Below are 22,647 nucleotides of genomic sequence, written 5' to 3'. Positions count from 1 at the left end.
GGCCACGTGTGTGGTGTCTATGTCCAGCTGCTCAGCGGGCACGCCGGTTCTCACCAGCAGAGGATAGCCACCTGCGGCCCACAGGCCAAACTCAGCCCACTGCCTGCTTCTGTCAATAAAGCTTTATCTTCATACAGCCACACCCATCATTCACATGCTGCTCTCCTGCAGAGCTGGCCTGCAAAGCTGATTCTATTGACTCACCGGCCCTTGCCCGAAAAACTTGCCAACCCCAGGGCTTGAGCATGACCTTTACAACCATTGTGTGGGTCCCTAAATCTTGATAAGGCACCTCTCCCTGGCCTTTGCGCCAGCCTCCATGTTTTCTCTGTGATGTGTTTTTCTTGTGTTTTTACACCTCTAGACTTATAGCTCGGGGAGCAGCAGGAAAGTACCTAGCCACGGTGGGGGGTGGATTTTTAGCTGGTGGTGGAAGCTGCTCAGGCATCTGAAGTGGGTACTGCAGACAGCCGGAGCCCCTGTGGGCAAAGGCACCCAGCCATGGTACGTGAAAGGTGCCGCAGGTCACCTGAGCCTGCAGCACGGCTGCTCCCCAGAGGCGCCAAGCTGAGCAGAAAAAGACCAGGTACAGGGCTGCGTCCTACACGGCTCCATTTCCACAAAACCAGAGGGACTCGTTCTAGATCTTGATAGCAGGCCAAGTGAGTCTTGTCACAACTTAGATCTGAGAACATACAAAGAAGGAATTCCTTGTTTGTAAATTAGACCCCAAGAAGCCTTCTTAAAAAGTGGTAAAGACCATCGCTGCTTTTAGGCACCCAGTGGTGGGGCCCATGGTGCTCCCAGAACCGCAAGGGACCTGGCTTTGAACCCAGCCCAGCCTCCTGGTTCGTTCTCCCATGGTGCCCTCCCTGAGCCTGCGTTCCCACCGCCGCAGTCCCCAGGGTGCTCTGAGGCCAGCCGGCCCATGAGAAAGACTAGGCCAAACCGCAGGCTGCCAGGTCAGGGCTTTACGCTTCATGCTTGGGTGGGCCAGGGCATCCAAGCTGACGGGACAGCGTGCAAAGTGAGAAAGGGGCTTGTCAGATGAGTTGGGTGTTTCAGGTCACCACTTCAGTCTCCCCACCTGTGCATACAGACCTCAGGGCCTGACCCGCCAAGGTGTGACACCCCCTCTGTACCCACAGGCCATCACCGCCCGCGACTCCATGGCCAAGTCACTATACAGCGCCCTGTTCGATTGGATCGTGCTGCGGATCAACCACGCCCTCCTCAACAAGAAGGACATGGAAGAGTCCGTCTCGGTGAGGACCACACACCCTCGGCAGGCAACCCATGACATCAGCTGCAGTCGGTCGGGCACAGGCCAGTTCTTCCCAGGGCAGGGCCAGGGAACCAACGGGATGCGATTCTCAGGGCCCAGCACAGAATGAAAACACAGGACTCCGGGCTTCCACTGCAGGGGGTACCAGTTCAATCCCTGGTCCAGGAACTAATATCCTGCATGACATGCAGCGTGGCCCCAAAACAAAACAAAAACCAAAAATCAAAAAACCACGGGGCTCCTTGTTTAATATTACGGGTTCTAAGGCCCTCACCAGCAGACAGGTTGCTCCTGAAGGAAGGCCCACCAGTAATAACCATTCTCTCTGTCTCCCCAAGTGCTTGTCCATTGGGGTCCTCGACATCTTCGGGTTTGAAGACTTCGAGAGGAACAGTTTTGAACAGTTCTGCATCAACTACGCCAACGAGCAGCTCCAGTATTACTTCAACCAGCACATTTTCAAACTGGAGCAGGTAAGGAAATATCATCATATCCGCCCATCCCACCCAAGGAGGAAAAGAATGAGCCAGAGCTGGGATCTCCCTTGGGACCTGGTTTGTCATCAAACCCACCCCAGAATTTTTCTCCGCAAAAAAAAGAGGGAGAGTCTGGGAACATTCCCACTCAGCCCAGGATGACGCAAACGGCAGGGATATTTGGGGCCACAGCTCAGTTTTGTACCTTCTCTCTGCTCAGACATGAAAGTCCTTTTGGTGGGAGAGAAACTGAGTTGCCTTGTAAGGATTTGCTTCAGTCAACAATAAAGATATCCTGTCTCAACGCGTCTTCACCCTGAGAAATAACCAGCCGTCTTTACCCAAGTATCATCCTTCCCATGATTGATTCTGATGGGGAAAGAAAACTGATGGGTTTATAGAGATGCTTAGCTAATTTTACTCTTACGTCTTTTGGCTGAATGTCACATTTCTCACTTGAAATATGGCTGGTCCTAATTGCGTTGTGCAGGAAATGCAAAATACATAGCGGATTGCAAAGACATAGCTTGGGGGCAAAAAGGGAATGTAACATGCCTTGTTGGTAATTTTTTATGTCAATTACGTGTTGACATACATCATACACCTTGGGTATGTTGGGTTAAATTAAGTATATTGTTAAAGTTAACTTCACCTGTTTCTTTTCACATTTTTAAACTTGGCTGTTAGAAGTTCGAAATGACATGGGTCTCTCACATTATATGACTGTCGGACATTGCAGTTCCAGAGCAGGGGCCGCCCAAAGTTATTGGCACGTGGCCACACTCATTTGTTGACATAGCATCTGTGGCTGCTTTCACGCTACAACAGCAAAGCTGAGTCATCGTGTGGACACCATCTAACTTGTAAAGCCTAACATATTTACCATCTGGCCCTTTACAAAGAAAGCTTGCTGACCCCTGGGGGGGGGGGTTACGTGTGATTTTCAGCACTTTGCTGTGATACGGTAAATCCCCTACATTATGAATGAGTTCCATTCCAAGGGCGCGTTTGTAAGTACAATTTGTTCGTTAAGTCCAACAAAGTTAGCCTAGGTATACAACTAACACCATTGGCTATATAGTACTGTACTGTAATAGGTTTATAATACTTTTCACACAAATAATACATAAAAAACAAACAAACAGGGCCTTCCCTGGTGGCGCAGTGGTTAAGAATCCACGTGCCAATGCAGGGAACACGGGTTCAAGCCCTGGTCTGGGAAGATCCCACATGCCGCAGAGCAACTAAGCCTGTGCGCCACGACTACCGAGCCTGCGCTCTGGAGCCCACGAGCCACAACTACTGAGCCCACGTGCCACAACTACTGAAGCCCGCGCGCCTAGAGCCCGTGCTCCGCAACAAGAGAAGCCACCACAGTGAGAAGCCTGCGCACCGCACCGAAGAGTAGCCCCCGCTCATTGCAACTAGAGAAAGCCCGTGCACAGCAACAAAGACCCAATGCAGCCAAAAATAAATAAATTCATTTAAAAAAAAAAACAAACACAAAAAATAAAGAAAACATTTTTAATCTTACAGCACAGTACCTTGAAAAGTACACTAGTCCAGTACAACAGCTGGCATACAGGGGCTGGCATCGAGTGAACAGGAAAGAAGGGTTACTGACTGGAGGAGGGAGAGGAGGTGGGAGGTGGTAGAGCTGAAGGATCCTCAGCAACAGGAGACGGAGGGCAAGCTGCACAACCACTTGTAGAGGATGCACGCATGTGACAATGTACGCCAGACACGTGAACTAACTTAAGTGATGGGACATGCAAATGCACGTTTGCATCTTTGCGAGTTCGCAACTTGAAGGTTCGTACGTAGGGGACCTACTGTAGATGTTTGGCAATGTGCATTCCTGTGGCTAACTGTTCATTTATTGAATAATTTTATAGTTTTCTTGTTATATTCCTATTGGTACATTAATGTGCATTCTATGTTATTTGCACATTTATATTTAAATATGTACAAGCATGCGTAAATAAAATATGTTTTTTATATGACGTGTGCTACGTAAATATTAACATGTCCATGAAATGATGAACTTACCGGATACCCCTCGAACCCTGCAGGAGGAGTACCAGAGCGAAGGGATCTCGTGGCACAACATCGACTACACGGACAACGTTGGCTGCATACATCTGATCAGCAAGAAGCCCACCGGCCTCTTCTATCTCCTGGATGAAGAGAGCAAGTGAGTGTCCACGGCCCAGTGCGTCCGCAGACCCGGGCACCATTCCGGCTCTGCAGCCCCAGAGCCTCACCCCAAATCCATACCATCCCAAGAACTTCCAAGTTGCTCAGACTCACGCGGCCACAAATCCTGACCTCACGTTTGCAAAATACAGTACCATCCACCACAGAAATATTAACACTCGAGATAGCTGTGAACTTGGAAACACACCCTCCTGGGAGTCCTCGGGAAAGTATTGGGGGACCTGAATCTAGAAACTGGGCATGGGCTTGGTGCGTCCTTGCAAAGGGCAGGGCGTGGAATCGGGCCCAGATGCGAGACTCTCCACCAAGTCTGCCGCCCCTCGTCCACAGGACACAATGAAGGCTGGAGAAGGTATTTTTAAGGTGCTTCATGCTTGGTCACCCAGCCAGAGCTCCTGAAATCGCAGACAGACTAAACCAACAAAATGTATTCTCTCACAGTTCTGGAGACTAGAAGTCCAAAATCAGTATTGGTGGGCTGAAATCAAAGTGTGGGAAGGGCCACCCTCCCTCCAAAGGCTCTAGGGGAGGATGCTTCTTTGCATCTTCCAGCTTCTGGGGGTCCAGGTGTTCTTGGCTTGTGGCTGTATCACTCCAATCAATCTCTGCCTCTGTAGTCACATCATCTTCTCTCTTTCTGTCTCATCCTCTCTTATAAGGACTCCAGTCCTACTAGATTAGTGCCAACCCTAATGACCTCCCTTTTTTTTTTTGGCCATACCACCACGCAGCTTGTGGGATCTTAGTTCCCCGACCAGGGGTTGAACCCCGGGCCCTCGGTAGTGAAAGCTCCGAGACCTAACCACTGGACTGCCAGGGAATTTCCCCCTGATGCCCTCATCTTAACTTGATTACATCTAAGGTCACATTCACAGGTTCTGGGGGTCCGGATGTGGACAGTCTTTTTATCAACCACTTTATCAGGCCCCTTGTTTGCTGCTGAAGTCCCCTCAGGGCTGGTGTGAATCAGGCATACCTCCTGTCTCAGACCAAGTCCTGTCCAGGACAGGACACATCCATCCTAGGCCGGGATCTGTGGAGAGAATGTTCAGACAAGGGAAGAGGCAGGGTGCTAGGAAGAGCTAAATCATCACTCCCAGGAAACTCCCAGAGCCGAATCTGGGGGAAGTGTGCAAGACAGGGCGGGGCTGAGCAGAGTCGGATTTGTCTTTGTTGAAAATCTTGCTATTTTAAAAAAAAAAAAAAAAGTCTTGCTATTTTAGTTCATCATGGAGTTGGGGGAATGGGGGCAGGGGCGGAGAAGGCTTGAATTGAATTTTCTAAAATAGTGTGTTAAAATGTTATTTATTTCCACAACTGAGTGAATGGATCTCTCACGCTCCACACCCTGGCCCTGGCAATGATGTGCCTTGTAGCTACAGAGAATCTCCTCCCCTGCCCCCTGTTAAGCCACAGAGCCAGGCATCGGGGATTTGGAGGCACGTCTTTCTGCCCATGTTTTGCGGTGAGGCTGGGCAGAGGCTGGGAATGCCAAAGCTGGCTGTGGCATTTCCTTCCTGGGAGGCCAAAATAGCCAGGTACAACGGCTCCCTTATCCTGCCCCCAGCCCCCCTCCCTGCTTTATCCCATTCTGCCGGGCCCTCCCTCTAACAGAGGAACACGGGCAAGACCCACTCCAAGACACAGCACCCAGGGGCAGATGGACCTGAGACCAGACGTCACCCCGCCCTGGGATTATTCCAGGAGCTGCCCACGGCAGGCCCAGGTCCCAGTCTTGCCCGGACCGCACGTTCGCGTGAGCGCCAGTCTGCTCTGCCTGATCCAAGTTTGCTCCACAGCCCCAAGTGCATCACTTTGCTCGCGGCCTCTTCAAGCCAGGTGGCAGGTTCCCGGCCCTCGGCCCCGTGCTCAGCCTGCAGGAGCCCAAACACCCGCCCACCTCATCCACGGAGGGCCCGCGACCTGCAACACAGAGTGGGTGACCGGCCGCGGTTCCTGCAGTTAAAAGGTCTTGCATCCTCTTCCCAGCTTTCCCCACGCCACGAGCCAGACCCTGCTGGCCAAGTTCAAACAGCAGCATGAGGACAACAGGTACTTCCTCGGCACCCCCGTCATGGAGCCGGCGTTCATCATTCAGCACTTCGCAGGGAAAGTGAAATATCAGATCAAGGTACGCAGCCATCCGCTGCCGTCATCAGTCAAGTCACGCTCTGCCTGGGAGGCGGGAAGGGGACGGCGTGGGTACCCTGGAGGCCCCTTCCTTCTGGCACTTGCTCTGTCCCTCCTCTTTTTTTTTTTTCTTTTTAAACTTTTTTTTTATACATTTATTTATTTATTTTATTTTTGGCTGCATTGGGTCTTCGTTGCTGCACACACAGGCTCTCTCTAGTTGAGGCGAGTGAGGGCTACTGTTAGTTGCTATTGGGGCTTCTCATTGCAGTGGCTTCTCTTGTTGCGGAGCATGGGCTCTAGGTGCACAGGCTTCAGTAGTTGTGGCTCGTGGGCTCTAGAGCGCAGGCTCAGTAGTTGTGGCGCACGGGCTTAGTAGCTCCGCGGCATGTGGAGTTTTCCTGGACCAGGGCTCGAACCCGTGTCCCCTGCATTGGCAGGCGGATTCTTAACCCCTGCACCACCAGGGAAGCCCTGTTCCTCCTCTTTATTGCTTTTGCTGGGCGAAGTTCCAGGGCTCTCGGACCTGGCGTCAAACCCCTGGCTCTACTGTCGAGGGCTCCACGGCAGGAGCCACGTCTCTGTTGTTGAGATGCACTGCCCACTAGTCCTTCCCATGCTGGCCCCCAGGGCCTCGGCCAGCACTGGCAAGGGACCACCTGCCTCCATCATCCCTCCTGCCTCCCCCCACCAGGACTTCCGGGAGAAGAATATGGACTACATGCGGCCGGACATAGTGGCCCTCCTGCGGGGCAGCGACAGCTCCTATGTTCGGGAGCTCATCGGCATGGACCCCGTGGCCGTGTTCCGCTGGGCGGTGCTCCGGGCTGCCATCCAGGCCATGGCCGTGCTCCGGGAGGCCGGGCGCCTGCGGGCCGAGAGGGCTGAAAAGGCTGCAGGTAGGAGGGTCCCCAGGTCACTGTTGAGAAGAGGACACTCATAGTCCATTGCAAAGTGTAAATTTTCATTTCATTTAGCACATTCCCAACGTTGTACAACCAGCACTTCTATCTGGCTCCCCAAACTCTTTTTTTTTTTTTCTTTTCCATTATAGTTTATTGCAAGATATTGAATATAGTTCCCAGTGCTATACAGTAGGACTTTGTTGTTTATTTTATATATAATAGTTTGTATCTGCTAATCCCAAACTCCTAATTTATCCCTCCCGCCACCCTTTTCCTTTGGTAACCATAGGTTTGTTTTCTATGTCTATGAGTCTGTTTAGTAAATAAGTTCATTTGTACTATTTTTCAGATGCGACATATAAGTGATAGCATATAAAATTTGTCTTTCTCTGTCTGACTCACTTCATTTAGTATGATAATTTCTAGGTCCATCCATGTTCTGCAAATGGCATTGTTTCATTCTTTTTTATGGCTGAGTAATATTCCATTGTGTAAATATACCACATCTTCTTTATCCATTCATCTGTTGATGGACATTTAGGTTGCTTTCATGCCTTGGCTGTTGTAAATTAGCTCCCAAGGTCTTTTATCGTCCCAGTCTGAAAGTCTGTAGCGGGGTGTATAAGTTAACCTCATCCGCACAAGGCAGGAAGGTGTGTCACCACTTTTCTGTGAGGATAACCTGAGGCCCAGAAGAGCTGAGTGGCTCCCCCAGGGTCAATCAGCTCGAGATACCGACCACGGCATTTTAGGAAGGGTGTCGATTAAAGGAGGACCAAAAGGTTAAAGCCTTTATGAGCAGTAGGAAATAGATGATGCTGTTTTGTGGGGAATGGAACATTTCATGGTTCCCCGTTCTGCCCAAATTTGAGTGTCAGGCCCTTTTCTTTTTTTTTTTTTTAAACGGGCTCAAGTCAGGATCACAGCCTCCATGGAAAAGTTACAAAGCCCTTCAGCTACAAGCGACCCCCACCCCCCAAACTTCATCTGCTCTGTGTCCCCAGCAGGTCTGGGCAGCTCTGGTGCCCGAGGTCACCTGGGAGAGCTGCAGAGAGGAGGCAGCACCCCATCGGAAAAACTGTACCGGTGAGCGAGACCTTGATTTATCCCAAGTGAAGCCAGTAGTCAGCGGCATTGTTTAAAATGGCACCAGAAACCCGACACTCTGAACCCAGGTCGGGGTTGACCAGAATAAGGAACACAGCAGCCGCTTGAACCAGAAAGACCCAGAAGTAACGGCATCTGGTGGCCGCATTTCTGCGAGGCAGGCCTCGTGCATCATCTGCGTTAGGGGGACGTGGGCAGCTCAGTTTACAAAGGAGCTTTTCATGGCCGGTCATGACCGTTGGCGGGTGGGGCCAAAGGGCTGCTGGTCTCACAGAGCAACAAGCTTGATTTAAGAGCACTTCCGCCCTTAGCCTGCCTGGGGTGTCCCGAAAGCCGATCAGCTAAGTTCCTTCACTCTCAGTCAGAAACACAGATGCACCATTGCCTATAAGGGTGTCTCGTGGCCACCTAGCAATGGCCAAGGGTCCTCCACGTACCCCAGTTGCTACTGAGTGTAAAAGTGAGCAGGCTTATGCTTCCAGGATTAAAAAAGGCTACACTGGACAGACGTCTGAGGCCATGACAAAGCCAGGGGAGGGACCCTTCTGGCAGCCTGAGAGAGGCAGGCTACATTGAGAAGGGACCACTTGGGCCAGACAAGGCAGGCAGGGTGTGCTAGCCATGGGGGCAGCATGTGCAAAGGCCCTGGGGCAGCTGAGTCCCCAATCTCTTTCTCAAGACTCAACAAATTCCCCAGGAGCGAGTCACTAAACTTCAAAACATGAAAAAGTCGTTTTATTTTTGAACACTTTATAATAAAAACTCCCTCAGGAGATTCACAAACGCATATGTGTGGAGGTAGAGCTAGCACCTAGGTAAGTGACCCCATGTCGTTTGTCTGAAAGCAGCGTGTCATTTTCCTGCTTTTAAAAAGGTGCATTTTTAAATCAGCTTTTTCACCCAAAAGGAGGCAAGAGAAAAAAAAAAAAAAAACCACGTCCCAGTATTTGAAAGTGGCCCCTGACCCACTTGGTCTCCCCAGGCCCTGGCCCCCGGGCTGCGAATCCTGCCCCAAGAGCGCATTTAGTTTATACAGATTCTCCCTTTCAGCTGCTCAATGCTAGATTTCTCATTTGACGGCTCTGAGGAGTTCGATATTAACGCTTTTGAGGACATCATTGCTTTCTATGAAAGCAAGAAGTAAGTAGAAGCAAGGGCCTTCGAACCCAAGACCAGGGAGGCACGCCCAGAGGAGCCGTCACCCGAGGTGCTCAGCGCAGTATCCAGAGCAAGAGGGGGATCGGCGAGCCGAGGGGCGCTCTCGCCAGCTTTGGCCACGTCAGGGGGGTGTGGGCTGGAGCCGAGGGCCTCGTTGTCATCAGGAGCTCTGGCCGCTGCACTGACCGCTCAGGGTGTGGAGGTGAAACGTGACCCCTCTGTTGTCTTTGCTCTGTGCCTCCCTGGAGGGTGAGGGAGCAGAGGTAAGTGTGGCCATTCTGGCCCTGGGCATGGTGCATGGAACACAGACAAGGGGCTGCCGATCGGGGTCTTCCCAGGCCAACTGCTCAGAGCTTAAACATGTATTTAAAATAACTGGAACAAGGAATTTTTACAAAAGAGAGAAGGTCCCAGCTCATCCTGCAGCCATCGCCACCTCATTTCTAGAAGTTCTATCCAAAACATTTGTCATCTAGACATTTTTCGCGAGCATTCAATTTTTGTCTCTAAGCCATTCTCATCCTCACACCTAAAATGTATGCTCAGCCCTGAACCCACGGCAACTGAACAAAACAAAGATAATAAGGTTGAATTTTGGGGGGTAAGGATCTTCAACTAGGGTTTCTCACCCTTGGCACTCTGCTGGGTCACCCTGTGGTAGGGCCGTCCTGTGCACTGCAAGGAATTGAGAGGCATCCCTGGCCTCCACCCTCCAGATGCCGATAGCGCCCCCTCCCCCAGTCAGGACAGCCAAGCATGGGGGATGGGGGGCAGGGGGCGGCATCGCCCCAGGTTGATAATCCGTGTGTGAATTCCAATTTGTTCTTCTCAAGGCATTTCTTGAAGCCCACAAGGAGGCAGCCCACAGAACCATCAGGAGAAACCAATCTGCTGCTTCCCACAGAGACCTCCCCGGTCTTCTGTTTTCAGTAGCCCCTTGATACTTTTTACAGACTCCAAAAGGCTCTTAGACGTGAGGCCTTTTCCAGCGATCCGAGATGCCATGTTGCAAACTCTGTTCAGCCGGAAGTGGCCCCAGCCCCCTGCCTCCCGGGAGGGCGGAGCCTCCTTGGGGTGGGCTGCTGCTCCCGGCTGAAGCCCTCTTCTTGGTGCAGGAGGGAGTGGCGGCAGTGTTCAGGCTTCCCCCAGCTGCATGTTTTGGCTCCAGTGGCCTGAGGACGGTCCCGACCGTGCCAGGGACCCTGAGGTGGCGGGCCCGCTGCTCTAACTTGGTCTTCTCTCTATCACTGCACCCCTCCCCCCCACCCAGCGATTTGCATGACCAAATCATCAAGACCATCAAAGGATTGCCCTGGCAGGGTGACGACCCCCGTAGGCTTCTCCAGTCCCTCAGTCGGCTCCAGAAACCCCGCACCTTCATCCTGTGAGTCCCCCCTGAGGCTGTGGGCACCCCCCGCTCCCCCACAAGTGCAACGACCGCCTCCCCGCTCTGGACCGCCCCCCCCCCCCCGGCCCACGTGGGCTTCCTGTAACACTGAATCAGCCGCCCTAAACGCTCCGCTGTCTTGTGGTTCTGTTCTCACACCAGCCGTCGCTAAGTGGTCCTCGTAATACTCCCTCCCTGGTGTCTGCACTGTGACCCAAATCCTTGCCAGCTCCCCAGTGCCCAGCACAGCTTCACAGGAATGCTCCCCCACGAAGCATCTGATTTTCTGCCCCCAAATGTGCAGAGCAAGTCTTGCTTCCCCTCGCCCCACCCCCACCTTTGCCACCGTGAGCTTATAAAGAAGCCGTCAGAAGCAGGGTGTACAATTTTGCGGGCCTCCGCGCATCCCGTGACCCTGCTTTGGAGGGCGTGACGTGATACAAAGGGCCAGAAACCACACAGACTAGGTTTGGACCTCCCACTAACTCACTGCATGACCTGAGTGCTGTGAGCATTTGGCCTGTGTCTGCAAAGCAGGGGTGATGATTTTCGTACCCACATACCAGGTGGGCAGCAGCCTCAACCAATGGGCACACGCAACCGCTCGGGGCTCAGGCCAGCAGAGAGCAAAGCTTGTGCCTGCCGTGGAGCCTGTTTGCAAAGTCATTTTTATTATGCCTTATTCCACCCCACCGGATTAACATGAAACCTGACACACAGAGAACCTCACAGCCGAGCATCTTGCAAATCTGTGGGGAACCATTTCCTCAGTGGGTCTTAAAAACAGGCCAAGCTGCAATTTTTTAAAAAATCTTTCTCTCCTCTGCAAGATTCCATAAAGTGTATAAGAGTGTAGGGGTCATCCCCCCTCCCTTGGCCAAAAGATCAGCTTTCATTTTTAACCTTCTGCCAGTTCGAGTCCAAAGACTCCCCTACCCAGGCGCCATCTCAGTTCTTTGCGAGATAGACCCCTGCCCTGCTGCCGGGGCCGGGGCGGAAGGGTCTCTGCGGACCGGCTTGATGTTTGCCAACGTGTAGCAAATAGAGCTGGGAAGTCCCGAAGCCCCATTTGGGGCATCCCACCATCGTCCTGTGAGATCCCAGCTCCCCCATAGCCAGCCCTGTGCTCTGCCCTGTAGATGACCAGCCGCCCCTTCTGCTCCCAGATCAAGTGGCCCCCAGACCAGGTGCTCCTGCCACCCCAGGGGCAGCCGCTGGCCCAGTGAGGCCGGTGTGCACAGTCACAGGAGGGGCAGTCCCCCACACATGTGCAGGGGAGCCCACCAGGTCCCCGGCGAGGCGGCGGCCTCGTTGCACTTGTGCCTCTGGACTCTCTTCCTCTCTCTGTTCTCACTCCATCTAACCCGCAAGGTGTGGCTTGCTGAACTAACCCAGATCCAGACATCGTGTTCCTTCTGTTCACAAAACCATTTTTAATATTTTGACAGGAAAAGTAAAGGTATCAAACAAAAGCAGATCATTCCAAAGGTAAACACGTGCGACACCGTCTGACACTGCCTTGCAAGCGCCTGGTTCAAGTTTTTCTGGAAAACTGGGGCCGGGGTGGGGGCGGCGGGAGGTGACTTTTAACTTCTCAAGCTTCTTTGATTCCTTCCCTTTCCTATCATCTCCCCCTTCCCCTCTAGAAAACAGTGTCTCCTGTTGAAATGATACAGAGGTGTCTTTGTTTGGGTTTCCTAGAGGCAGGGCCTGTGATGGGGATCTCTGCACAAGTGGCGTTTAAGGGGGAGCTCCCAGGAGAAACCCGAAGTGGGGGAGGGAGGGGGAAGCAGTCTGGGCAGGGTCAAGACTGAACCAGGAGGTGGGCTCAGCCTGATCCCCCGGGGAGCCCAGGAGTGTTTACCACAGAGCTTATCTCCCCGAGAGGCGATGGGACCCTTCTGTCATATCCCCACATCAGGGGTCTTTAGCTGCGAGCCACCTCCAGAGGGCGGGATGGCTGCAGCACCTCGTGGGCGTCCAGGGAGAGGAGGCCCTTCAGCCAGGGTGGTCCTGTCAGGAAGGGGGCAGCTGTGCACCGCTGGCAGCCAAGACCCCAGCAGCCGGCCTTGGGTCAAGTGCACCCAGACGCTCTGTCTAGTCTCTACGTACAGCGTGCAGACGGAGAGTATAAAGCAACCCCTCAGTCTGGCCAACAGGTGGGACAGCGCTAGTCCCCCTCGTCAGCGACAGTAAGGGTTGGCCCATGAGGGAGGGCTGGCCGGATGAGCGCACGTGGAAACACGGGGTGCTTGGCATTCCTTGAGCTGCGAGGAAGGAAGCCAGCACTCTGTAGCTCTTGGCTTCTGGGCACTCGGGCCACAAGAGGCTGTAACCAGCCCGCCCGGAGGCAGCGCCATCCACAGGACACAGCCCAGGTTCAGTCCCCCTGTCACCGCCACCAGGCCCACCTGCCCCCACCCTGTCTGTGACAGCACAACCCCAAGACTGAGCCTCAGAGCTGCCACCTGGGAGGGGCATTGTTGTGGCTCCGGGGACGTCCGAGAGGTCTCCCAGTGCCCGCTGGGGCTTTGGGAGGGCAGGCCGGACCCTGTGTTTCTATCCTAGAACCTGCTGGACTCCAAATCCCTGAAACTCATCATCAGTATGACCCTGCACGACCGCACCACCAAGTCCCTGCTGCACCTACACAAGAAGAAGAAACCGCCCAGCATCAGCGCCCAGTTCCAGGTAGGTGGCGGCCCGAGGGGGCAGGAGGCGGCGCTGAACTCAGCCTGACACTCACGTGGCTGGGCCAAAACAAACCCGACACAGGCAGCCTACTGTTAGCCCGGGGGTTCCTGACCTCGTCACAGCTTGACGTTTGGGGTTGGGTCATCCTCCGTGGTGGGGGCCGTCCTATGAGTTGTGGGATGCTCAGCAGCATCGCTAGCCTCCACCCATCAGATACCAGTAGCGCCGTCCAGTCACGACAACCAAAAAGTCTCCAGATCTTGCCAAATTCCCCTGTGGTAACAGAATCACCCTTGGTTGAGAACCACCAAGTTAAAAGAGTCATGAGTCAGCATGTGTGTTGACGTGACCACCAAACTGTGTCCTTAGGTCATGTTTCCCTTTTTTTACCTGGTTGCCAGGAAGCTCAGGGACACTTTTTTTCTTTTTTTCAGTGGGGTCCAATGGCCGCTGGCCCTTTTTTTTGTTTTTTTTTTTTAATTACCCCATGTAGGAACTACCACAAATCCTTTTTGGAAGCAGCAGGCCAGAGACTAAAGCCACTGCATCCATGGTCCCTTCTGAGGCTGACCCGTGTTTTAAATCCAAGAAAGAGTCTATCTGGTTCCACCACCTTCCCCGCACTGAGACAGAAGCAGGAGGGCCCTGGGAAGATGGTGGCTCTCAGCCATGGGGACCCCTCAGCTCCCTTGGGGGCTCCCCGGGGTAGCACAGCCTCTGGTCAGAATGTCACGCTGCAACCTCCCATGTCCCACATTAGCACAGATGCCCCGCCGCCGATACAGGCAGGTGACCTGGCTCCCCTCCCACCGAGGAGTGTGTCCTTGGGGTTCCCAGCTCAGCACCTTCCCCCTCTCTCCCCAGACATCCCTTAATAAGCTCCTGGAGGCGCTGGGGAAGGCAGAGCCCTTCTTCATCCGCTGCATCCGCTCCAACGCCGAGAAGGTGAGGGGCTCCCACGTCTCAGGGGCGGTGAAAGCCAAGCCAAGGTCTGGTGGCTTGGCAAGGGGTGTTCCTGTTGGGGGGGGCGGTGCTGGGAGCAGGGAGGGTTGGTCGGGAGAGTCCTCAAGGAAGCAAGTGTCCACACAGGTTTCGGGAACTGTAAATGTGTGCTGTAGCCGGCTGGGGGTAGAGGGGGTCAGCAGGAGGCAGCAGGGGCAACCTGGTGACCAGCCAAGAATAGAGACGTCCTCTGGAACATGGCGGTCTGTCCGAAGAGGGACAGGTCGGGGGTGCTCTTCAGATATATCCCAAAGGCAATCAGTGCAGAGAATGTGCTAGAAGAGAGAGGCTGAAGTCAGGCAACAGAGCCTGCCGCTCATCCTGAACTTTCTGGAAAGACAGAGCACCAGTGGGGGCCAACAGTGGCGGGCTCAGCCCTTGCAGCCAGGCTTCCTTCTCCCCGGGGGCCCACCAGCCACTCCATCCCCTCAGGGACTTTGCTGGAGGCCATTTGGGACCTGGGCTCCCTCCCGGGCACAAACCGATCTCTGAGCAAGTGCCTCCTGGCGACTCTGTTCACGCATGCTCTCTGTCTCCACTCCTGTTTCCCTGCCTCTCCCCTGCTCCTGGGACGCTCTGCTAACGTCCAGAGCCCAGCTCGGCCCTGCCAGGTGCCACGGCTTTCCGTCCCCAGGCGAGGACCTGGACTCACTCTGTCTCCCCTCCTGTCCCATTCCTGGTCCCCCAGTGGCATCTTAGAGATTTCTGTCCCCCTTCCCCACCTTCCACCAGCAGCAGAATGAGGCCTGTCTTCTCCACCCATTTGGATTTTGCCTCAGCTTTGGGCAACTCGGGAAACACTCGCACCTGCTTTGGACATGGGCCGTGCCTGCAGATCATTCTTTGCTGTAGGGGGCGCTGTGCTATCATTTTAGTGTATTGAGTAGAATCCCTTGTCTCCAAGAGCCCACCACATACCAGAAAACACCCCCCCAACCCAATCATGACATCCCTCCCCTCGTGCCATTCCCTCCCCTCTATCCACTTAAAATAACCCCCACCAGCATGGAGTCCAGGCCCCTGAGCTCTGGGCTGGAAGCTCACTGATCCAGCCTCATTTCACCCCCTCCTCCCCCTCACCCCCACCCCTCCAGCAGCAAGCGTCTCCCTGCATCCCTGTCCACCCCTCGGCTTCCCCTTCCTCCTTCGGGCCTTCACCCCGCTGCTCCCTGCCCGCCCCCCCGCCTGTCCTCTACTCGGCCCTCAGGACTCAGCCCAGGGTCCCCTCTCCTGTGACACCTCCCACGGGGGGCCCAGCAGTGTGTTCTGTCTGCCAAATCCCCACTACTCACCCTGATACGTGGCACAGAGAATGAGTTTAACAGGTTTGGAAAGGGGCCTTTAGGAAATAACTCTTTGCAGCAAATTATCTTGAGTGAGGCAGTGAGAAGTGGCATCTGTCTCCCGGACAACAGGGAATAGAGCAGATCAGATGGCCAAGTTTTCTAGAAGAGATGAATGCCTTAGGCATCACTGCTGAGTGGCCCCATGTCTTTATTCCCAAAAAAACGTCTGGAGCAAGGAAGAAAAAAAAGATCCTCCAGGTGCCCACGCCTGCCAGGTTGAGGACATTCCCAGATCAGCCCCAGCCCACAGGTGTGCCCTGACTGCATCCTTATCTGGAGTCCCGAGGGCTGGCAGTCACGTGGGACTCCAGACACCTCTTCCCAGGGATCCCGTCCCCAGCCACCTACAGGCATCTGCCCTGATTGCTCAATCCTGTTTCAGAAAGAGCTGTGTTTCGATGATGAGCTGGTGCTGCAGCAGCTGCGCTACACAGGCATGCTGGAGACCGTGCGGATCCGGAGGTCGGGCTACAGCGCCAAGTACACGTTCCAGGTAGGATGCTCTCATGCACATGCATGGCTGCCTGGGATACTAGCCACCTCCAGAAAGAGCGCTTCTATGGAGCATGAGCCTGGCAGGTTACTTTCCATTAGGGTTTCTTCACGCTGGCTGGCACTGTTGGCATTTGTACCAGATCATTCTTTTCTCATGGTCGGGGACATAGTTCCTCGCAAGAGGTGTGTTAAACCAAGTGGGGAAGAGGGAACTGTACAAGCAGATCCCTGTGCAGCTCAGCCCTTTATTGAGCATCTTCTGTAATACACACTTTTATACCCAGCTCTTTTATTCTGTCAACCAGCAGCAAGGGGGCCCTGCTTCCTATTTTCCCAATATGGAAACTGAGGCCCAAGGAGGTGATGACTTCAGAGATGACTCCCTGGGCTTTCTAGAAACACAGAAGATCACCAGTAACCTCAAATTGGTGAAGACCAAATTACAGCAGTTTCTCAACCACGTCACCATTGACACTTGGGGCTGGGTCATTCTCTGTGGTGAGGGCCGCCCTGTGCACCATTGGGTGTTGAGCAGCATCCCTGGCCTCTACCCACAAGATGCCAGGAACACCATTTCCCTGAGTTCTGACAACCCAAGATGTCTCCATGTATCACTGAATGTCCCCAGGGGTCAACATGGCCCAGGTTGAGAACCCCTGGCTCATGCTGGGAGCTGGCAGCAGCTGTGTGGTGCTCGAGTGAGCACTGGGCCTGAAACCAGAGGTGGCAGCACCTGGTCCCCGTTCAGGCTTTACCCATATGGCCTCAGGGACATGGCTTCATTGTGGCATGCCTCCCTTTTTCATCCACAGAATGGAAATATCATCTTTCTGATCCTACATAAATAGGAAAGGCAAATTACCGAAAAGGGAGAAAATGCTGGTGTGTCTCATTAATGGCTTCACTCTTAAAAATTTGGCATAATTGTTTACTTAAAAAGGGCATACCTTGGGACTTCCCTGGTGGTGCAGTGGTTAGGATGCTGCGCTTCCACTGCAGGAGGCACAGATTCTATCCCTGGTTGGGGAACTAAGATCCCACATGCCGTGCAATGAGGCCAGAAAAGCGAGGGCAGTGTGGGGACATGCCTCCAGCTATGGTTCAATCTTCTAATGAGCCAGACTGTGGGCCCCCCAAGAGCAGGTCCATCTCCTGGCTGCCCCCCAACAACGCCAGCACCCAGCAGGTCCTCAGTGGTCACTCACTGACTGACTGAAAGATCGGTGCTCTATGTCTGCGACAGTCTTTCTTAAGCTTTAGACTGTTTCAGAAAGTCCAAGATTTTAGCTTTGTCAGTACTGTTCACATCAAACCAAGTTTTGCCTTCAGAAACTCGACTTGACCAGGGAATTGCTGGAGCCCCGTCTTCTTGTCGGGTGGCAGAAACACTAACGCAGATTTTCCTTTCTCGGCCAAAATCACCCAGGATTTCACGGAGCAGTTCCAGGTACTGTTGCCCAAGAATGCCCAGCCCTGCAGGGAGGTTATCTCTGCCCTACTGGAGAAGATGGACATAGATAAGAGGAGCTACCAAATCGGCAAGACCAAGGTCAGTGTTTGCACCCCTCAGGGTGGCTGCAAACTGTACCCCACCTTCTGCTACACACAGGGTCCTCCCATGGCCCAAGCCACTCACTGAAAAATAAGGGGCTCTGCTGAGGAAGTGCATTTCTTGGGGCCCAGCACGTTATTTCTTCCTGGAAGGCAGAGGGGCAGACCTAAGGTGTGGGGCTCAGGCATCAGACCATCACACCATAGCACAGGATGTTCAGGAACCAGTCAGTAACCTTTGTAATGTCTGGCAGCTCCCCAACAGGGCTCTACCAGATGTGACAAGTCTCCTCACAGTGCCCCAGCGAGTTAATCCTATAGAATTACCATGTGGCCCAGCAATTCCGCTCCTAGGTGTCAACCCAAAAGAACTGAAAATAGATGTGCAAACAAATCCTTGTACATGTATGTTCATAGTGGCACTAGTCACTTGCCAAAAGGTAGAAATAATTCATGTATCCATCAACAGATGATAGATAAACAAAACGTGGGCCATTCACTTAGTGGAGTATTATTCAGCCCTGATACACGCTTACGTGGATGAACCTTGAAAACGTCATGCCGAGTGAAAGAAGTCAGACACAAAAGGCCACAGATTGTGTGATCTCATTAATATGAAATGTCCAGAACATGTAAATCCATAGAGACAGAAAGCAGATTAGTGGTTGCCAGGGGCTGGGGGAGGGGGGTTAGGAAATGACTGCTAATGGGCAGGGAGTCTCCGTTTGGGGTGATGGAAATGTTTCAGAGCGAGATCCAGGTGATGGCTACACAACACTGTGACTGTACTGAATGCCACTGAATTGTTCACCTTAAATGGTTAATTTTATGTTCTGGGAATTCTATCTCAATATTTAAAAAAAAAAAACTCCCTTTGGTCAGGTCAGGTCAGTCAGCACACCAGCTTGGTCTCACGTAATCCCGGGGTGGGCTGAGCAGACCTGTCGAGTACAGGGGTTCTGGAGGCCACGTTGACCCCGCCTGTGCCCACTCCCCGCTAGGTTTTCCTGAAGGAGACGGAGCGGCAGGCCCTGCAGGAGACACTGCACCGGGAGGTCGTGCGGAAGATCCTGCTCCTGCAGAGCTGGTTCCGGATGGTGCTGGAGCGCAGGCACTTCCTACAGATGAGGCGGGCGGCCGTCACCATCCAGGTCCTGAGGGGGCCCGGGGGGCCGGGGGCGGGGGTGGCCGGGGTCTCGCCCTCCCAGCCCCTGAATGCCCCCTCCAATCTCAGGCCTGCTGGCGGTCCTACCGCGTCCGCCGGGCACTGGAGAGGACACAGGCAGCAGTGTACCTCCAGGCCGCGTGGAGGGGCTACCAGCAGCGGGCAGCCTACCAACTCCAGAGACAGACCATCATCCGCCTGCAGAGCCTCTGCCGGGGGCACCTGCAGCGCAGGAGGTGAGCAGGATGGGACCAAGCCCCCCGCTCCCCACCTCCAGCCCAGAACATTCCACTCACCGAAGGGCTGCCTGAGACACCGTCTGGCCAGTGGAGCTGTCTGGACACAGGGAGGCTGAGGAGGGGCTAGCAGGCATCTAGCCATCTGGGCACACAGGACCCTAGAGGGACGCTCCAGGGCTGGTAGGTGGCACCTACTGGCAAAACCCCAGGTCACCACTGGCAGTACTCAGTCTCTGCCAGGGACCCCCGCACCACCCCAGGCAGGTTGGCAGAGCACCTGGATTCAGAGCTGGAGGGTTCAGGCCACCAGGACCAGCCATCAGGGGGCTCCCCTCACCCCCGCTCCACACGAGGCCTGGGAATCCACCAGGACAGGGACCCCAAAGGAATTCAGAGGGTTCTGAACAGATCCCTCCCACAACAGACCTGATAAAGGTTCCCCTGAACCAGAGGTGGCCATGACAACAAGAGGCCATTCCGTGTCTCCCCCTTCCCTGACTGAGGAGGTTCTCCCTTTCCAGAAGCATCTCTGAGGGCCAGGGTCTCGCCACGTGCCACCTGGCCCCCCCACCCCTGCTCCTGCAGGTAGAAAAGGGGTCCCCAACGCCCTGGGTGGATTTGTTCCTGAAAGCACCCCCTTCACTTTCCCCCCACCAGCTTCAGCCAGATGGTGGCAGAGAAGCAGAAGGCTGCAGAGAAGGAGAGGGAAGCCCAGCGAGCCGCCAAACAGGAAACCGCAGAGACCGGGCCGGGCTGGGCAGCTGCGCAGGAACCCTCGCAGGGCCCAGAACCATCCAAGGACGGCGAGCATTTGGAGCTGGAGCCCAAGGTGTGGCCCAGTGACGGGTCCCCCGTGGAGGGCTCCCAACCGGAGAAGGCGCCCCCAGCCCAGAAAAACGCAGCCGAAAGTCACGAGAAAGTGCCCAGCAGCCGGGAGAAGCGCGAGTCACGCCGGCAGAGGGGGCTGGAGCACGTGAAGCTCCAGAACAAGCACATCGAGTCCTGTAAGGAAGAGCACGCCCTCAGAGAACCTTCCAGAAGGGCCGTCCTAGAGCCACAAGAGAGCCTCGCAGAAGACAGAAAGGAAGACAGAGAAGATGAAAGCCCTCGGGACGCGAGGACGGACACAGGGATGGCTCTTCCTGAAAAGCAGCTCGAGGAGCCCCCGCAGCCCACACTGGGCAGCCTGGTCTCAGCTGAAGCCCAGGGCGGGAGCCCCAGGTCCGGCCACGTGGAACGACCCACCAGCCTGGCCCTGGACAGCAGGGTCGGCGTGCCGGCCCCCGGTGCCACCCCGGAGACTCCCAAGGACAAGAGCAAGCTGGGGGTTGGCCCGAGGGCCCAGGACAGGCCCGAGAGCCCAGGAGGCTCCACCCAGATTCAGCGGTACAGGGACGCAGACGCCGAGCGGCTGGCCAGCGCCGTGGAGCTGTGGCGGGGCAAGAAGCTGATGACCGCTGGCCCCAGCACCGTGCTGAGCCAGTCCCTGGACCTCAGCGAGCGGCACCGGGCCGAGGGGGTCTCCCTCACGCCCACAAAGTAAGCCCCGTACCCTCCTTTCTCCAAGGGCTGGGGTGGGCGGGCAGGGTCGGGGGATACATAGCCAAAGCCTGGAGCAGGACCGGGGCAGCACCATGCATCCCAGAAACGCGTGAGGCTCTGTGCCTGAGAGCTGACACCAGGTGGGTGGGAGCCCCAAGGAAGAAGGGCCCAGGGGGTGGGGAAAGGCTCGGGGAAGCCCCTGTCCAAATGAGCCCCGTTCACACAGAAAACCTCCAGCCTTGTGGAAAGTGGTCCCTTGGGTTGAGGTCCAACCCCCCTCCCCAGCCTGCCTGGACCTCAGTTTCCTCATCAACAGTGGGAGTGATTACACGCACCCAGAGGCTGAAAGAGCAGCTCTCGACACACTTGGACCCCAGTTGGCTAAATATCGGTGACTCTGAATCACCAGCCTCTTGTCCCAGAGGGCTCCCTGTCCAAAGGAATAAAGAGATGGAGGAAGATGCAGGCCTTTTGCTAGGACAGGCTTTCTCAGCCTTGGCACAGTGGACCCCTGGGGCCGTCTCGATCTCTGTGGTGGGGGCCGTCCTGGGCACGGTGGGGGGTAGAACAGCATCCCTGGTTTCCGCCCACCAGATGCCAGTAGCACTACCCTCTCCCTCTCAGTCATGGCAACCCCAAATGTCTCCTACTCACCCTTGTCAGTAAAAGCCACATTTCTGTGATCTCGCAGGGAGAGGCGCATTTCCTTATCCACGAGCGACGTCTCCAAGCTCCTCTCGTCCCCGTCCCAGACCAAGACTCAGGTAAAGCTTTAGGCGGCAGCTGTCACCCCTGAGGGTCCAAGCACCACCAGAAGGGAACGGTGGATAGAACGCATGGTGGCACCGGGACCCACGCCTTCCCTCTGGAGAGGGCGCCTGCCTTTGCTTACCCAGCCCCCCTCCCCTACAGCCTTCTGCAGAAACCATGGACGGGGAGCCCAGCACGAAGAAGCTGACCATCCAGAAGAAGAAGTCGGGTGACGCATCCTTGGGGACAGATGCTGGGCTGTCCCCAGGCTCCGTCGATTCTAAGTAAGTGTGGGGTTTTGGGGTGTGGGCTCAGGCCACCAGAGGACACCCAGGGTGTCCAGGTCCTCCAGTCCCGGAGCAGTCTGATCTCCTAAACTGATCACACTTTTCTCACTTTTTTTTTTTTTTTTTTGGCCACACGGCTTGAAGGATCTTAGTTCCCTGACCAGGATTGAACCTGGGCCCTGGCAGTGAAAGCACAGAGTCCTAACCACTGAACCACCGGGAAATTCCCATAAGCCGATTGCCCTTATATGAAGCTCTTTTGGGGAGACGTTCGCTTAGCAGTTCCGTGAGGAGAAACCCATGCGGAGCTCGGGTTGTGGCCACATTGGGGTGAAATGATTCCCACTGAAACCTAGAGCCAGTGTGGGTCACCTCCTCCGAGGCCACAGACAGACAGTGTCCATTTGGCTGTTTATGGAATGAGAACCAGCTCCCAGCTTCTCCATCCCCACATCCGGGAACCCCTCCTTGGTCCTTAGATAGCAAAAACTGGGCCAAGGCTCTGTCCCCAGAAAGCCTCTGCCACAGTGCTCTAGGTGGTTCACAGAGCAGAGAGGTTGGGCCCTGGGACAGGGGAGCTTTGACCCAAACTCAGGACGGGAGCCTGAGGACGGTGAGGAGCGGGCTGCAGTGGGAGGAGAGAGCCCCCTACTTTCAGGAGACCCCATCACCAAAACAAAGTACCACAAACAGGGTGTCTTCAAACAATAGGAGTTTACTCTCTTGTGGTTCTGGAGGCCGGAAGTGTGAAATCAAGGTGTGGGCAGGGCCGTGTCTCCCTCCAGAGGATCTCGGGGAGGATCCTTCCTTGCCTCTTCCAGCTTCTGGGGGCTCCAGGCATTCCTTGGCTTGTGGCTGCATCACCCCCGCCTCCAATCTCAGCCTGTGTCTTCACATGACATTCATCTCTC

General features: G+C 54.7%; 1 protein-coding gene across 11 annotated transcripts in view; it reads left to right on the top strand.

Annotated features, from left to right (window-relative positions):
• The window catches only part of MYO9B (myosin IXB), an 89,442-nt gene that overhangs the window by 55,398 nt on the left and 11,397 nt on the right, over window positions 1-22,647 (top strand). For 5 of the 11 annotated variants that reach the window (XM_032627884.1, XM_032627885.1, XM_032627890.1 and 2 more), the window contains exons 9-26: window positions 1,149-1,265; window positions 1,624-1,758; window positions 3,834-3,955; window positions 5,968-6,109; window positions 6,803-7,007; window positions 8,018-8,099; window positions 9,171-9,260; window positions 10,549-10,662; window positions 12,114-12,153; window positions 13,234-13,356; window positions 14,224-14,304; window positions 16,090-16,200; window positions 17,629-17,751; window positions 18,755-18,904; window positions 18,988-19,154; window positions 19,815-20,696; window positions 21,391-21,463; window positions 21,612-21,733. In XM_032627884.1, coding sequence (XP_032483775.1) covers window positions 1,149-1,265; window positions 1,624-1,758; window positions 3,834-3,955; window positions 5,968-6,109; window positions 6,803-7,007; window positions 8,018-8,099; window positions 9,171-9,260; window positions 10,549-10,662; window positions 12,114-12,153; window positions 13,234-13,356; window positions 14,224-14,304; window positions 16,090-16,200; window positions 17,629-17,751; window positions 18,755-18,904; window positions 18,988-19,154; window positions 19,815-20,696; window positions 21,391-21,463; window positions 21,612-21,733 — 2,879 coding nt within the window. The remainder of the gene's footprint in view (window positions 1-1,148; window positions 1,266-1,623; window positions 1,759-3,833; window positions 3,956-5,967; window positions 6,110-6,802; window positions 7,008-8,017; window positions 8,100-9,170; window positions 9,261-10,548; window positions 10,663-12,113; window positions 12,154-13,233; window positions 13,357-14,223; window positions 14,305-16,089; window positions 16,201-17,628; window positions 17,752-18,754; window positions 18,905-18,987; window positions 19,155-19,814; window positions 20,697-21,390; window positions 21,464-21,611; window positions 21,734-22,647) is intronic. The other 6 variants (XM_032627883.1, XM_032627888.1, XM_032627886.1 and 3 more) reach the window with 6 other exon arrangements.

Source organism: Phocoena sinus, chromosome 3 (assembly GCF_008692025.1).
Source record: "Phocoena sinus isolate mPhoSin1 chromosome 3, mPhoSin1.pri, whole genome shotgun sequence".
In the NCBI taxonomy this organism is placed as follows: Eukaryota; Metazoa; Chordata; class Mammalia; order Artiodactyla; family Phocoenidae; genus Phocoena; species Phocoena sinus.
This window is presented reverse-complemented; position numbering and strand designations above follow the sequence as displayed.